The sequence below is a fragment of the Amyelois transitella genome, chromosome 5 (assembly GCF_032362555.1).
Source record: "Amyelois transitella isolate CPQ chromosome 5, ilAmyTran1.1, whole genome shotgun sequence".
Lineage (NCBI taxonomy): Eukaryota > Metazoa > Arthropoda > Insecta > Lepidoptera > Pyralidae > Amyelois > Amyelois transitella.
In genome coordinates this window covers 10,604,834-10,619,341 of record NC_083508.1, presented here as the reverse complement: position 1 = coordinate 10,619,341, position 14,508 = coordinate 10,604,834, and the positions used below count along the sequence as shown (strand labels likewise).

Genomic DNA, 14,508 nt, shown 5'->3' with positions numbered 1-14,508 from the left:
TTTTAAATTCGTCACTATCTCTAAATCTTGATTACATCGTTACTGAATATCCGACCCAAATTCTGTTACCTATAGGTAAATGTAGGATACCACAAATTGAATGACATCATAGGAAGTAACGCATGCGCTCAATTGTCAACGAGGATAAATAGTTTACGTCCGTTGTTGCAATGGAAACACAGAATTATTAATAGTTCTACATATAAGGTTATTAATGGAACCACAGGAGGACCATGTTTTGAATATACTTTGAACAATACGAGTATAAGACTGAAAAACAATATCACAATGTTTATGAAAAGTGTCAACATTAAAGTGATGACCAAACTGCATTACCTATTTTATGTACAGGTTGTCTACGAAGCGGTGACTTATACCAGCAAAAAAGGAAGAACGGCGTTGTTACGCCAAAAAAAGAATAACTTTATAAATTCTTGTCATTGCAATGCGTTATATTTAGGAGTAAAGATTTTCCCAAATGGAGCGGCGTCAGGCAAACAGCCAACCGTAATTTTGCCAAACAATTTCGATGTATTTCTTACATACATAATTATTGTCTTTATTGTAGTTCGGACATTAAAACCATCAGCTAAGAATGCAGCCAATAAGAAAAGATTTAGGAGGTCAAAGTTTAATAGCTTACGAATTTCGTTTAAAACAAACCTAAACATAAATTGCAAACAAGTTATGTTGTACTAAAATAAAATTCCTAAGGACAAATGCCAGCCAAGAATTCTCAACAATATTTTACGTGAAATATTTGACAGCGTCCCAAATAATTTTTACAAACCATTTCCAAAATTGGCTCCTGCCATCTCTCTCAGTTATTTAGTGAAGAAAAGAGGTAGCATGTGCCGTATATATGGGAGAATGACATGTTTTGTTTTGACTGTGTATTTTGTGCATCAAATAACGGATATGATGTTTGCATTACTAAGCACACTACCTATGTAAACAAAACCCGAATGAACGATATAACTAAGGTAGCATATTTGTCATCTTTATGAGGTTTGTGCAATGGGCTTGTGTCATTTGGGAGTTAAACATTGCTACTTGTATGTATTTGACATATCACAATGTAGATTTCTTTATGAATACGCTTATTACTTAAAAATATAAAAGAAATATGTTTTTTGAGTGAAACGCCAACGTCAAAGGCGATATTATCCGAGATGACAATAGGATTAGGATTTTAACATCCGAAGGTAGATATTTTTATTTGTAATTTGACTAACTTTATTTATTACTTTATTTAAAGATAAATTTATAAAGAAAGCTAGAAAATCATGATGAAGTAATTTTGTGTATTGATTTGTGTTCTTGACACAGTAACGGTCGCCTTTTGCTGAGAGAAAACTTCTAAACAAGTCCAAATATACACTGGGATATCTGAAATTACAGCCACTTTTATCATTTACACGCTAGTAGGCGTAGTTTCATTGGCCTATAATATTACACATACATACAAACATGCATAATCACGTCTATATCCCTTGCGGGGTAGACAGGGCCAACAGCCTTGAAAAAGACTGATAAGTCACGTTCAGCTGTTTGGCATAATGATTGAGATTCAAATAGTGACAGGTTGCTAGCCCATCGTCTAAAAGAAGAGTCCCAAGTTTATAAGCCTATCCCTTAATCCTCTTTTACGACATTCATGGGAACTATATGGAGTGGTCTTATTTTTTTTTATTGGTGCCGGGAACTACACAGCCAACCCATTCATCTATTGTAGCGTTTAGCATGATCCACCAAGGATTAGGTTCCCATGTAAAAATTGCGGAGGTCACGCATAACTTTATTTGTCTTTCAAATCTAGTTTTAACGACAATAATGTAACTGCGATGTTCTTATAATTTTGAGAAAATTAATATTAATTTCTAATTTGCGTTTGTTAATTAACGTAGACTTTGAAAATGTATTCTAACAGAATACAAAATACAACAGTTAACTCAGAGATAGAACCCAGTTTCATAAGTCGGTTGCGGATCCTTGAATTTACAGAAATACTGAACGTAAGGTTGCTCAGTAATTTTTAGACAATACTTTACGACTTACAAAGCGATAAAACCCACAATGAAACGACGTCATGGAAGACAGCTGTAGCGCGAAAACCAAAAGATTGCTTCACAGAAAAGTTAAAGTGGACTTTGCTACGAAATGGGAAGATGTAAAATTTTAGTAGCCTGTCTATTTTTGACTTCTATGTTACTGCAACTGAATGTAAATAAATATTAATTTGGGATTAACGTCATCATTATCAAACAATATATTTACATTACATAAATTAATTAGCGTGATGGAGTGAAAAACATCCATAATGTTACTGGCATTAGTAGTAGAATATATTATTGACATTTATAACATGACATGACTTCTCTCGATAATTTACCGTGACGTGGAAATAGCAGAAACGCTAACGAATATGCGAGAAACGTCGTCCACATCCCACTTATTCGCTATTCTGAGTTATTTCTTAATTTTTCAACGTCAACAATTCCGCTACACCTGACAGCATTCGAAGAATGTCAGTCAACCGCTACAGACAGACAGACAAACGCCTTCATATTAATATTTACAGCATTGCAGATTATAAACTGGTAACAACAGCAAGACAAATTTTAAGCGATGTGTTTTATTGCATTGTATCTCTAAAAACGATCGACCAAGGTTCGTAAAGGTTTACTTTAATTCGTATAAAATTGAACCTGAGAAGTGTATATGTTAATAAACTCGGATATATCTAAAAATTTCTTTTAGAAATCAAATATTATATTTACGGTTCAAAAACAGCATACTGTTGCCCTTTAGATAAAAGTTCTTGCCGGCCTTATTTTTAACAATTTTTTGCATTACATATTAGAATGTTTTTCGTCAAATTTTTCTCAAATAGTGTAATAATTGTATTTAATTTTAGAAGTCATTTGTCAAGAAATAGTGAAATGTGTGCCAAGTTCTCAATCTTTTGTTGTTTGCTAGTGATTCATGGGAAGTATCGTCAGACTTTTCCGGGAGTAGTGTTACGGCCACTAGATGGTTTCAAACCTGTACTGTTTTATAACATAGTTCACTGGCTCTTTTTTTGTAATTCATCAGAATTTTGTTTTCGGCGTAAAAACCTTTCACAAAATAGACATACGAGTAGAAATATGTTGAAGAAGATGAATATTTTTTATTTTTATTTCAATGCCAGGTGGCGTTCTCTTCATCTTCAGATATATGGGCTTTGGTTGATACAAATGGTTATCTTATTCTTTTATATCTTATTATCTTATACCCATAAATTTCTGAGCAGTAACCATTTCCAAAACTCAAGTAATATAAAATACGCAGGCATTCCCAAAACGAGAATAAAGCATAGACGAAGCCATTAGCTATTGAAGTTAATGCGAAAGATGATCTACCTGAGACAGATGACCAGTTGCGTAATGCCGTGGAAATATTCGACCCTGGCCATGTCGCCCACCTGGACAGGTGTACTGCTCTCTAATCGCTCGGGTGTTATGACACGTTCGGCAGACCCGTGGGTGGGTTAAATATAAATACCACCATCCTCATTAGCAAATTCAAGAGCACGATCACTCTAAAAGACAAATGTTCTGGCGCGAACACAATGACGGCTCTTACAAGAATTCTGACACCTTTTGTTGTGCAAAAGTAGGCTGCGTTAATTAGCAAATATTGTGTTGGTTGAATAAATAAATTTTTAGATACCAAAAAAAAACTTTCAATAAATATCCATGCAGCATCCACACCATCCTCCTTTTGGTTAAATCTGTTAAAGCTACAAGAAATTCCAGCTCAGCAAGCAAAGTGGCGAAACTATTTTTGAAAATCCACGACATAAAATTTTTAAGAAACGCTTTCATGAAATTGCGTCGAGGACATTTTATTTCTCGTCGGAAAATAAACTTATGCTTGTAGCAGTAAAACAAATTCAATGACTTTGTCTGCGCGTAAGCACAACATCCCAATAAGAAACTGTAAAAATTAGTTTCCGGCGGGACCTGCTACAGTCATTAGCTTTGGCATGCCAAACCGTCGTCGTGCAAAATTCTACGACCCCTGTCTGTATGAATTTATAAATAATCCCGGTAGGCCAGTGGCGGCGGCGGTGCGGCAGACCGCGGACGGCGCGGGCGCGCGATCCGCAATGTATAACGCTCTCGTGAAAACCAACTCACGCGCATCCGCACATCCAAAAATCGCACGCTCAACATCAAAATCGCGCGCCAAATGCTAATAACACGTAATAGTTAATAGCCCGACGCGAGTGCATGCAGATTAAGGAAGTGATCTATCTTAGTGACACGGAACATGTGTTCCGAAGGTGCCGGAATCTGCAGTGTATTGTGTGCTAGCAAAAATATGAGATCAAAACTTGATAGTGTTCGATTTCTTTGACCTTTCCTGTTTAGTTAGTGACTTTATTGTCCACTTTGCTTTAACAAGTCACTCAGATTTTTGCCCTGGCGTCTCTCTTATTAAGCGCAGACATGCCACTTCCAATTTACTGAAGAATAAATCTTCATTTGCACAAGCGTCTGCGACACTCGCATTTTTTACTCTCGTCGTTTCATTCAAGATATCTTTTCAACTTGTTAATTTCCAATTCGGGAGTTTTCTGCGATGAAATGCAAAATTTCAATGCATTCGAAAAGCTAAATTTGTCTGACTTTTCCTCTGAGGATGACTATAATTCAGAGTCCACAAATACATCGAGACGACAAAGTATGTCAGTAATGCAGACTTAGACAAAGCCGAAGTGTACTATTGAAGTTTACTTGTAATCGTGATAGTTTGAGAAGATCGTCAATGTAATTTGTGTGCTATCGCTAGCCTTTTGTTTGGGAGTTCTTTTCGTTTCGCCACGGCTCTCACGTGTGGCTAATTTTAACGGACATCCTCGTTGACGTCTCATTAGTGTCTTCATTTATTTGTTCATTGTTTGCTTGTTTATTTTAAATGATATTCGTTATTCTCTGTAACGATTTTAAGTATATCTTTTATTTTGTTAATCAAAGTAAATCCCGTTGTGTGTTAATACTTATCTCGCAATAATTATTTATTATCCTTCGTTAAAACAAGAACCTTAAGTTATTTCTGCTTTAAAATATAAGTATATAAAATATAATCATTGAACGCAATTTATAAGTAAATTTAAGATACTTGTAGATAAACGAACGCAGCCCACCTTTGCACGTGGGTTTCATTGATTTAGAATTCCAAACAATCCCTTTCCTTGTATGGCGTACAACGTTCAATATTATTCAATGTACTTGCAAATTTTTTAAAGATGTAGGTACTTAAAGTATTAACCAAGAAAAAACAACTAACCTGGCTTACGCTTTCCATATAATTGCTTTTATGACAGAAAATTTTAAAGAACAGTTCCATTTGTCTTTCTGATGAATAGCTTAGTGAGAACTTCTGTGAAGTGGCCAAATGAGTATGCATAAGTAAATATAATTTTGCAATAACACAAACAAAACAACTAGCTCTATTCATCTATTATGATTTTTTTGTGTAACTTTTGACACAGACCTCGGATTTTACTCATGACAAATGGATTTAGGAAATACTAGGTAAAATTTTAATCTTTTGACTGGCAAGAGATCTGTGCCAACAGAGACTGGAAATTAGTTATTTGTTTCCAGTATTATCAATGTCTGTAAAAATGTTGGATTTTAGGAAACATTTTGTTTCAAAATCGTGATTATATTTTATGCAATAACTTTACGATTCACGACTCCTACGTTGCTCCGATAAAAGCACTAAACGTAGACAAAGTCAAACAAAATATAGTTTATGTCTTCGTTTATGTTCATGTGTGTTACGTTATTTATTGTTTCTTTTTGTTAATGTATTACTCAAGGACTCCGTAAATAGATTCATGTTTATTAGCTTGCTATATTTGGTCTCAATAAATACCACCTTTTAGAATCTTATCTTGATCTCGCATATTGTAAAGTATGACAATATTTAAAAGAAATCTTAAATAACTTCCTAAGTTTTGCTCAGTTTTATGCCTCGAAAGGCAAAACTGAAAATAAAACCATGTTTTGTAAAAGCTATATTTTTCCTTAATTGATCTCCAACTTATTCTCATGTCGTACATAGATGGCTACCATAAGATTGAACTCGTAAGAATTCGGAAGGCTCGAACTCGACCCCGACTTTGTGTTTTATCTTACATCTCCATAACTGCTCTCTATTCAAGTGTATCAGTAATTGCTAACAGATAGTTACGCAAATCTGATTGATGATAACAATCCATCAGTTCCGTTACTTCAATTTGGCCACTGCACAGTTCATCTGGGCCGTTCACCTCTTAAACTTATAGTTATTTTACTGTCTATAATCATTTTACACTGTCTTAGTTTTTCTGGCGGCGCTATGCGCAATCACACTGATCGTTGTTCGATCTGATAGGTGATGTCTTTGTTCAGTGTGTGGAACTAATTCATTTGGGATTTGTGTCGAAATAACTGATGTCTAAAGTGCTAATTGTCATTTGTTTTTCGTTTCTCCTTTGTTTATTTTCCACCAGTAATATTTTCTCAATAATAAACTTTTAATGAAAATAATTTTAATGGTTTGGCTTTTACTTCTTGCAAGAATACAATTATCATCTTAAGGTGAATTGTAAATATTTTCTTTGGTCAATGCTCTAACTCTAGTGTGTTCGTAATCTATACAGTTTTGAGCATTAACAAGTGATGATAACGTAAAAGCAGACTATGTTTCGGTTTGTCAACAATCGAATCGAAATTATAGTTTGAGAGTGAAATATGAAGACGCTGTAGAGTCCATGTTAAAGTTCATTCAGTGCGGTGTAAGTGTTATAAATCAAAATGATGCAAGGATTGCTGGACTCGCTTTACAGGATCTACTCAGGTGAGGATATGAGTTAATTGATGGTTTGGTTGTTGCTAATAAATATAGTCAAATTGATCAAATATCAACAAAATTGATAAGTAACAAAAAAGGTATCTCATTTTCTTTCAAATTTATTAAAAATTTATAACAGGCAGCTGACTGTATGAAATTTTGCTAATTATCTTCAGTGGGCCACGAGTTTTCAACCTTTAACAGACCTAGAATATAATGCAATAATGAAAGACATACTTTATTAAAGTCTTATCCATCAGTTTATTTTATTGTGCAGTTTCTGAGACGATGAACACAGAAGGCTAAACGCAGCTAGTGAAACATTTATTAAAGCCACAGTTATATATAACCTTGAGCGTGAACTCCCAGAACCGACCAATACGCCCATTACAACGTCAATTACTATCCTCTTCCATCGATGTCGGCCTGTAGCCCTTACCACCTCAAGAACCGTGTTTATCGCGCGAAAACCTCTCTGTCCTGCTTTACATCATAATAAAAAACGAAACAGTAGTATAGTTTGTCGTGACGCGATAAAAACAGCGTCGCGCGTGCCATTCTGCGGGGGCTGCCTAGGGATTTCGCCCTTTTTACTGAGACAGACCATTGTGTTGGTGATTGTTTTCCTTCGGTATTGCGTCAACAATGAATTTCTCATTGTATCACAAGTTACACTTATATATTCACTATAGATTATTCATAATCGTTTCTTCACTGTGCTAAGTCATTATTAATACTGTTCTTGTGAACACGTACACGTATGGGAATGATTGTTATCTTTTGAATGACAGGGCTAATGTATTTTTTCATTGTCATAAAAAGTGTGATATTGTGTTTGTTCGTCTGTACGTTTTGTATGATAAAACGTTTGAGCTTTTTACTTCTTTACTATTTTGTTGATTTGTTTTTTGTACTTAGTTTTTTTACACTATCAATGTGATTTCAGTAAAAAAAAATCATTCCTTAAACTGCCGGTTGGTGGAAATTTGTTAAAATTACTCTCAAGGCCAATGTGATAAATTATTAAGGTATTTGCTTATAACTTCACTAGCAGTCACCACGGTTTCGTTCGTTTTACTCATTTACTATAACACTCGCAGACAATGATAAAAATTAACGATGAAAGGATGAATGAAAAAAATTGCATAACCGGTTCAGTATAACTGAAGATTAGCCTTTACAAACAAACTGTCTCTGATTATAATATAAAGAAGTATAAATATAGATTGTTGAAAGAGTGCGATAAGATCTTTGGAGGTTTTATGTAATTTTTTTGTTTTGTTAAACTCGATCTTCGTCCGAGGTTTCCAGAAATATTAGCTCGCCAAATTATCTACTGATTTTTTGCCACCGAGCGGTTCTATCCCAACAGGTTATTGAAGAAATGGGCGGAGCAGCCTGATTAATGTTTAGTTTTTTATCTCGATTTGCCGCTAAATTAACTTCGGGTAATGTGAGCGTTGAACTCTTTCTTAAATATGTAAAGGGTCTTAAGTCATTCCGTTTTTACATAAAGTCGGAGATTGATGGGCTACCCAGTACTCGTAATTTTCCGAAAATCACTGTTCTGACTAATGTTAAACATGCCCTCAAATTTTCAACACGCTGATTGACGTTTTTAAAGCTCAAAGTTTAAGCTTAACCTAGCAAAAACTTTGTCAACAAATAAGTTTTTAAAACGTCAATCAGCGAGTTGAAAATTTGAGGGCATGTTTAACATTAGTCAGAAAAGCCTTTAAGCTCTCGCAACATAATGATTAAATACTTAACTGAGCTTTGATATTCTAATTTAATCAATAAAAAACTAAATAAAATTCATTTATTTCAGATCACAGGGATCATTAATAAAAATCAACACATTTTATAAGGTCATTTAAACACATTACAATCGAAAATCCAAAATATACTTAAATCATAAATATAATTTTACTTGAATAATAATAAATCAAATAACTACTTAGTTGAACTTTTTTATTAAACAGATCAATTTCATCCAATGACTCATTGTTTTTAAAGTTGTTGAATTGATGCTCCTTAAAAGTTTAAGAAAATCTATAATTCACCAATGACTCGTCAATCAAAGCTTAGCCGAAAATGTTGGTAAAATGATAGGATGTTCTATAAGTATATACAAGGGTTTTCTGTTAACGTTATGAAAAAAAAAGTAATTTAACATTTATGCAGATGGAGCTACAGTTCATTATTTTTAATTTGCAATCTTATACTGTTCAAGTGTCCATTTATATCACTTCATTGAAATCTATTGTAACATAATATATCAATGATTTCGCAATATATAATTGACTCCACGTCAATATTGCAGCCTATTTATAATCTGACCTACGGTTCAATGTCAAGTTTGGCATTCAAGATGGGCGGCTATGATAGCAAAGTGCTTAGTATACAAACGATTTTTAATTGCATTTCGATATCAACTTGTGTTATTCATTGTGTAATTTTGATTTGTGATGTGAAGTGCTACTAATAGTAAAGGTTTTATTATTTTTAAATACTTCAGAGGTTCCAGTGATTGGTGTGTTTTATGACCAGGAAATGTTATGTTCAAATCTTGTCTGAAGCAAGCTTTTCTGTTTTTATTTTGCTGAAATAGAAAGATGTCTTGCCATTGTCTAAATCTATTAGAACATATACATAGTACGCAGAATTTCAACATGTGGGGACACATGACCTATTACTTTCGCATCGTCGGGAATCTTAACCGTTCCACCACTGACGCTCAAATGTAGACGTGTTATTGAAAATCAGCGTATTGCTTTATACGAGTAGCAATAAATTCGTTGAGTTGTGACCTTTTTGTATTGCTGCAACTCACCCTAATTAATTTGTATTCCATATGAAATTGTAAATTGTGTGTAGCAAATCAAATAAATGAATTATCTATCTATCTATATGTTTGTATATTAAATCGAGTTACAATCGAGTTCTGATCGAAAACTGTTAGTACTCGTCATCGGATGCAGGTGTGCAGTCGTGATCAGGCCGCAAGGTCGAGTGCATGCGCTGAATATCGCCATTGTTCTGCAATTAACGTTTGGTGTATAAAGCCAGTTATACACATACATTAGGGTGTCCCAAAAAAATCAAAGTTGTTTTTTTTTAACGCATACCCTCTAATTTTGTTCGAATGATGTCAAAACTACCGTATATAAAATTTCATCTCCTTAGAACCACGGCAACCCGTGCCGACTTACATCGGGAAATGTGGGTACTTGTTTACTAGGCGCACGGCAGCGAGCGTACCGACATTCATGCAATTACTTGTTTGTTTTATGAGTGAACGCATTGTTTTCTTTCAATCAAGATGTCGGTGGAGTTACGCAGTTCAAAAAAGGATATTTTCTTAATAGGGAACGTAAAACATCAAATTACTGGTTCAAAACTTCCCTCAAATGGAGAAATACTCGCAGTTCTATTCTACAATATTCGTGAAGTGAATTTAAGTGTGAATGAAAGTGCAAATCTAGCTATTCGTGAGTGCATTATTTTTTGGGAAAAGGCACGTATTCCAACTAAATCTTTTCCTAACTGCGTTAAGAAATTAGTTAATTTATACCAAGTTTGGAGGGATTTACAAAAAAATTCTAAAAAGACGCAAAATGTGTTTCAGCAGCGTCGACAAGATTTTGTTACGAACTTAGACAACTTATTTGATATTGCACATGCCGATGCGCTTCAATTAATAAAAATTGACGAAGATAGGATCTTCTTACAGCGACAGAGAGAGCCAGGTCGGCCTGGTCACTTAGCTGGAGTAGACAAAAAACTGACCGAAAAAGAAGAAATTGCGCGAGTTAGGAGCATTGAAGAGCAAAAACGGCGTGCTAAACACTTTTCAACTCTGTTGCCTTCAACTTCATCTCATGTTCCTCAAGAAGATTCATCATCTGATTCTGAAAAAAAAAGTACACGATATATCCGTTGAGAGCACACGACTACCTATATCCGTTGAGAGCACACGACCCGAGTCTAATATTTCTGAAAGGAAAAGTTTCATAATTCCAAAATTGGTTGCTGCATTAGATCGGTGTCAGATAAGTATGAGGAATTCTGTTTATATAATACAAGCAACAATTGAAGCTCTTGGGCATAACATTGACGAATTTCTAATAAGTAAGTCAACAATTCAAAGAGTTCGTACGGAAAAGCGAACAGAGCGCGCAGAAGCAATTAAAGTTGATTTCCAGAACAAGGTACCAGATACTGTAACCGTCCACTGGGACGGAAACCCGCTTTAGATTCACGCAAATGTAAAGGAGAACGTCTTCCGATACTTATTACATATGATGATAAAGAACAACTACTTGCTGTACCTAAATAGGACAACTCTTCAGGTCGTGAACAGGCAGAAGCTGTTTGGAATGTTTTTTTAGACTGGAATCTTGAAGACAAAGTGCAGATGCTGTGCTGTGATACTACTGCTTCAAACACAGGTCGCATTAATGGAGCCTGTATACTCCTGGAACAGAAATAAGACAGGGAAATGCTTATATTTGCATGTCGCCATCATGTATACGAATTAGTATTGAAAGGCGTATTCGAAACTAAAATCAACCAAATTACGACGAGCCCTCCAATCCAATTTTTCAAAAAATTCCAAGAAAACTGGAAAAACATAAACTCTGAGAAAATAGAGAGTCATAAAGAAAAGCTTTCTTGTCTGAGTGATGCAAATATTAATGAACTGCTAGAGTTTTACCGGAGTGAGTTAACTAAAGATATTGTTAGAGACGACTATCGCGAATTAATAGAGCTTTCAATAAAGTTTCTTGGCGGTGATACAGAAAATAAATTTAAGATACAGCCTCCAGGCGCCATGCACCAAACTAGGTGGATGGCAAGAGCTATTTACTCTCTAAAAATATCATTTCTAAGCTCGCAATTCAAAATCGCAAAGAAGGAAAAGGAAGCCCTCCTTGACGTCTGCCTATTCATCGTCACATCTTACGTCAAATCCTGGCTGCAATGTATTTTGGCAGTGAATGCTCCTTACCGGGACCTGCGTTTTAAAAGTCATGAAGGCTCACGAGGCAATTGACAAAAGTATCTCAAAGACAGATTTACAGAAGTTCTGTCAGCACTTGTGGTATTTGACCGACGAGGTGTCTATTTTGTCTCTCTTTGATGATAGTGTAGACCAAGAGACTAATCTAGGTTACTAACTTGTCCAAAACGATTCCATCAGCTCATGGGAAACGGTACATGCCATCAAAAGAAGAACTCTGTGGCCCACTCTATGAAAAAAAACTCGAAGACTTCGTTTCCGCCAAAAGCAAATCTTTGTTCACTCGACTGAAACTTGACGACAGCTTTCTCAACGAGTCAATATCCTTTGTGGTCAAATAATGCTTCATTTCAACAAGCTAAAATGAAGGTACAGAACTTAAGAGCAGTAAACGATACCGACGAAAGATCAGTCGAGTTGATGAAAGACTTTCATGGCTTGATCACTGTCGAAGAGGAACAGAAACAATTTTTATTACGTTGCGTACAAGAACACAGGCAGATATATCCAGACTGTAAAAAGCAAATTCTGAAAAGGAAATATGAAAAATAAAGCCCTTATTACTATTTAATAATGTTACTATGTTTTATTTATTGGATTGAAATTAAGTTCTTAAATCTCCCTTATCTTCCCTATTTCTCCATACTAGCTTTCAGATTCAAACTTTCAAGCTAAGTCGGCACGGGTTACTATTATCAGATTGCAATAATACTTCATATTTAAGACTTATGGGTCAAATCGAAAAAAAAATAGAGGGTATGCGTACCCAAATTCCCAAAAAAAAAAATCGCCCTTATAGCCTGGGACACCCTAACATACATACAAACTTAAAATCACGCCTCTTACCCGGAATGGCGAGGCCGAGACTACATCTTTCTTCTGCTATTTCTACATCAGCGAGTAATGTATTCGACCCCTCAATCTCTTTCCCATGGATGTCGTAGAAGGCGACTAAGGGATAGGCTTATGAACTTGGGATTCTTCATTAAGGCGATGGGCTAGCAAACTCTCAGTTTTTGAATTCTATGATTAAGCCTAACACCTGAACGCGGCCTATCAGTTTTTTCAAGACTGCTGGCTCTGTCTACCCCACAAGGGATAATAGACGTGATTATATGGTTGAATGAATGACCTCGGAAATAATTTACAATACCGATAGCTTGATACATTATAGTGTCTAGAGCTTCCACAATTTGATTTTAATTATTATTAAAATTGAAACTTCAATACTATTGACAGTGAGCTTGCTCTAGATAATGTTGCCTTAATAGAAAAACCTACATTTAGGTACCCTCTTAATAAAGCGAGATGTATTACAGCATAAAAAAAGTCTTGATGATTATACATAAAGTTAATTTTATAAGCCATGAAAATCAGATTTGTTTATCCAATCAATTCACAACGTTGCTACCACGGCAAAATTTTACGGACGGATTATCAAATCATTTTCGGGGAAAAATATATGCAGTTTTGGCAACATTCCAGCGAAGTCAATACTTGCTTGCTTATAACTTTTTATTCGGTTACTAGGAAATTATTATCGCACTAGCTTTTGCCCGCAACTTCGTTTGCGTAGAGTCTGGCATGGTCATCGTATTATATTTTAGATACAAAATTAATGGTTAAACAAACTTACCTTAAGTGACGTTTGACCATAATTATATGAGACGTTGCATCCGAAGAGATTTATTTATTCACTAGGTAGTACACTTCTCAATGTACTAGGCATCGCGCACAAATAGTTCAGATATAAAAAAAAATCTGAAATAAAAGGTAATGAAATGATTAATATCGCCCCACCCCTAGCTCCCGAGCCGTTGCGCCCGATTGTGTCAAACTTCATTATTTTCAGAGCCAGGCTATTTCGCGTATACATATAATAGGGCGAGATTCTTCTAATAGTAATTTAAAGAATCTTCGGGTAGGGCGGGTGATAAATCTCTTCGGATGCAACGTCTCATATAATTATGGTCAAACGTCACTTAAGGTAAGTTTGTTTAACCATTAATTATATTACGACGTTGCATCCTCGAGATTTATTTATTCACTAGGTAGATGTTTAGCGCTAAACGCGAAATAGGTTATTAACAGAGGGAATTATATGGTTGATGTAATTTAACCAGATTGTATTTTTAATCAATTTATTTTTTATTTTTTCCAATGATTAACAAGTAAACTTAAGCGACATTGTCATTATATATGAATACACTTGTATATAATTATTATTTATTCATACACTGCCACCGCGAAATCGTTAGCCTCGTCTTCAATGACCGGTTGATTATAGAATTTTGCAAAAACTAACGAATGTCCGGTCCATCCGGCTGTTCTTTTTATTAAATCTATAGACACGCCTTTTCTTTCTGCCGCCGACGTCGATGCGTGGCGCGTGCTATGGGCAGAAAAGGTAGTTACATCTACGCCACTGTCAGAGAGCACTGCCTTTATCCACCTGCTTATAGTTGAAGCACTAGCATTATGGATGGGCTTTTTTGTGGTTAAAATGAGTCTATCGGTTTGAGGTAATTGTCTAAACTGATGTGTCATTTCGATATACGAGACTAAAGTTTTTGCGGGGCAAATTGATTCTTTTT

The 14,508-nt window shown here is 35.2% G+C and overlaps 1 protein-coding gene and 1 pseudogene across 4 annotated transcripts in view; both read left to right on the top strand.

The window, feature by feature from the left end:
• The window catches only part of LOC106134502 (rho GTPase-activating protein 21), a 335,912-nt gene that overhangs the window by 28,320 nt on the left and 293,084 nt on the right, over positions 1–14,508 (top strand). For 3 of the 4 annotated variants that reach the window (XM_060944386.1, XM_060944387.1, XM_060944385.1), the window contains exon 1: positions 6,840–6,897. The exons of the other annotated variant lie outside the window; for it this stretch is intronic. In XM_060944386.1, the coding sequence (XP_060800369.1) occupies positions 6,855–6,897 (43 nt within the window). In that variant the 5' untranslated portion in view covers positions 6,840–6,854. Of the gene's footprint in view, positions 1–6,839; positions 6,898–14,508 lie in introns of those variants that run through there. 4 annotated transcript variants of the gene reach the window in all.
• On the top strand, positions 11,502–12,707 carry LOC132901786 (uncharacterized; annotated as a pseudogene).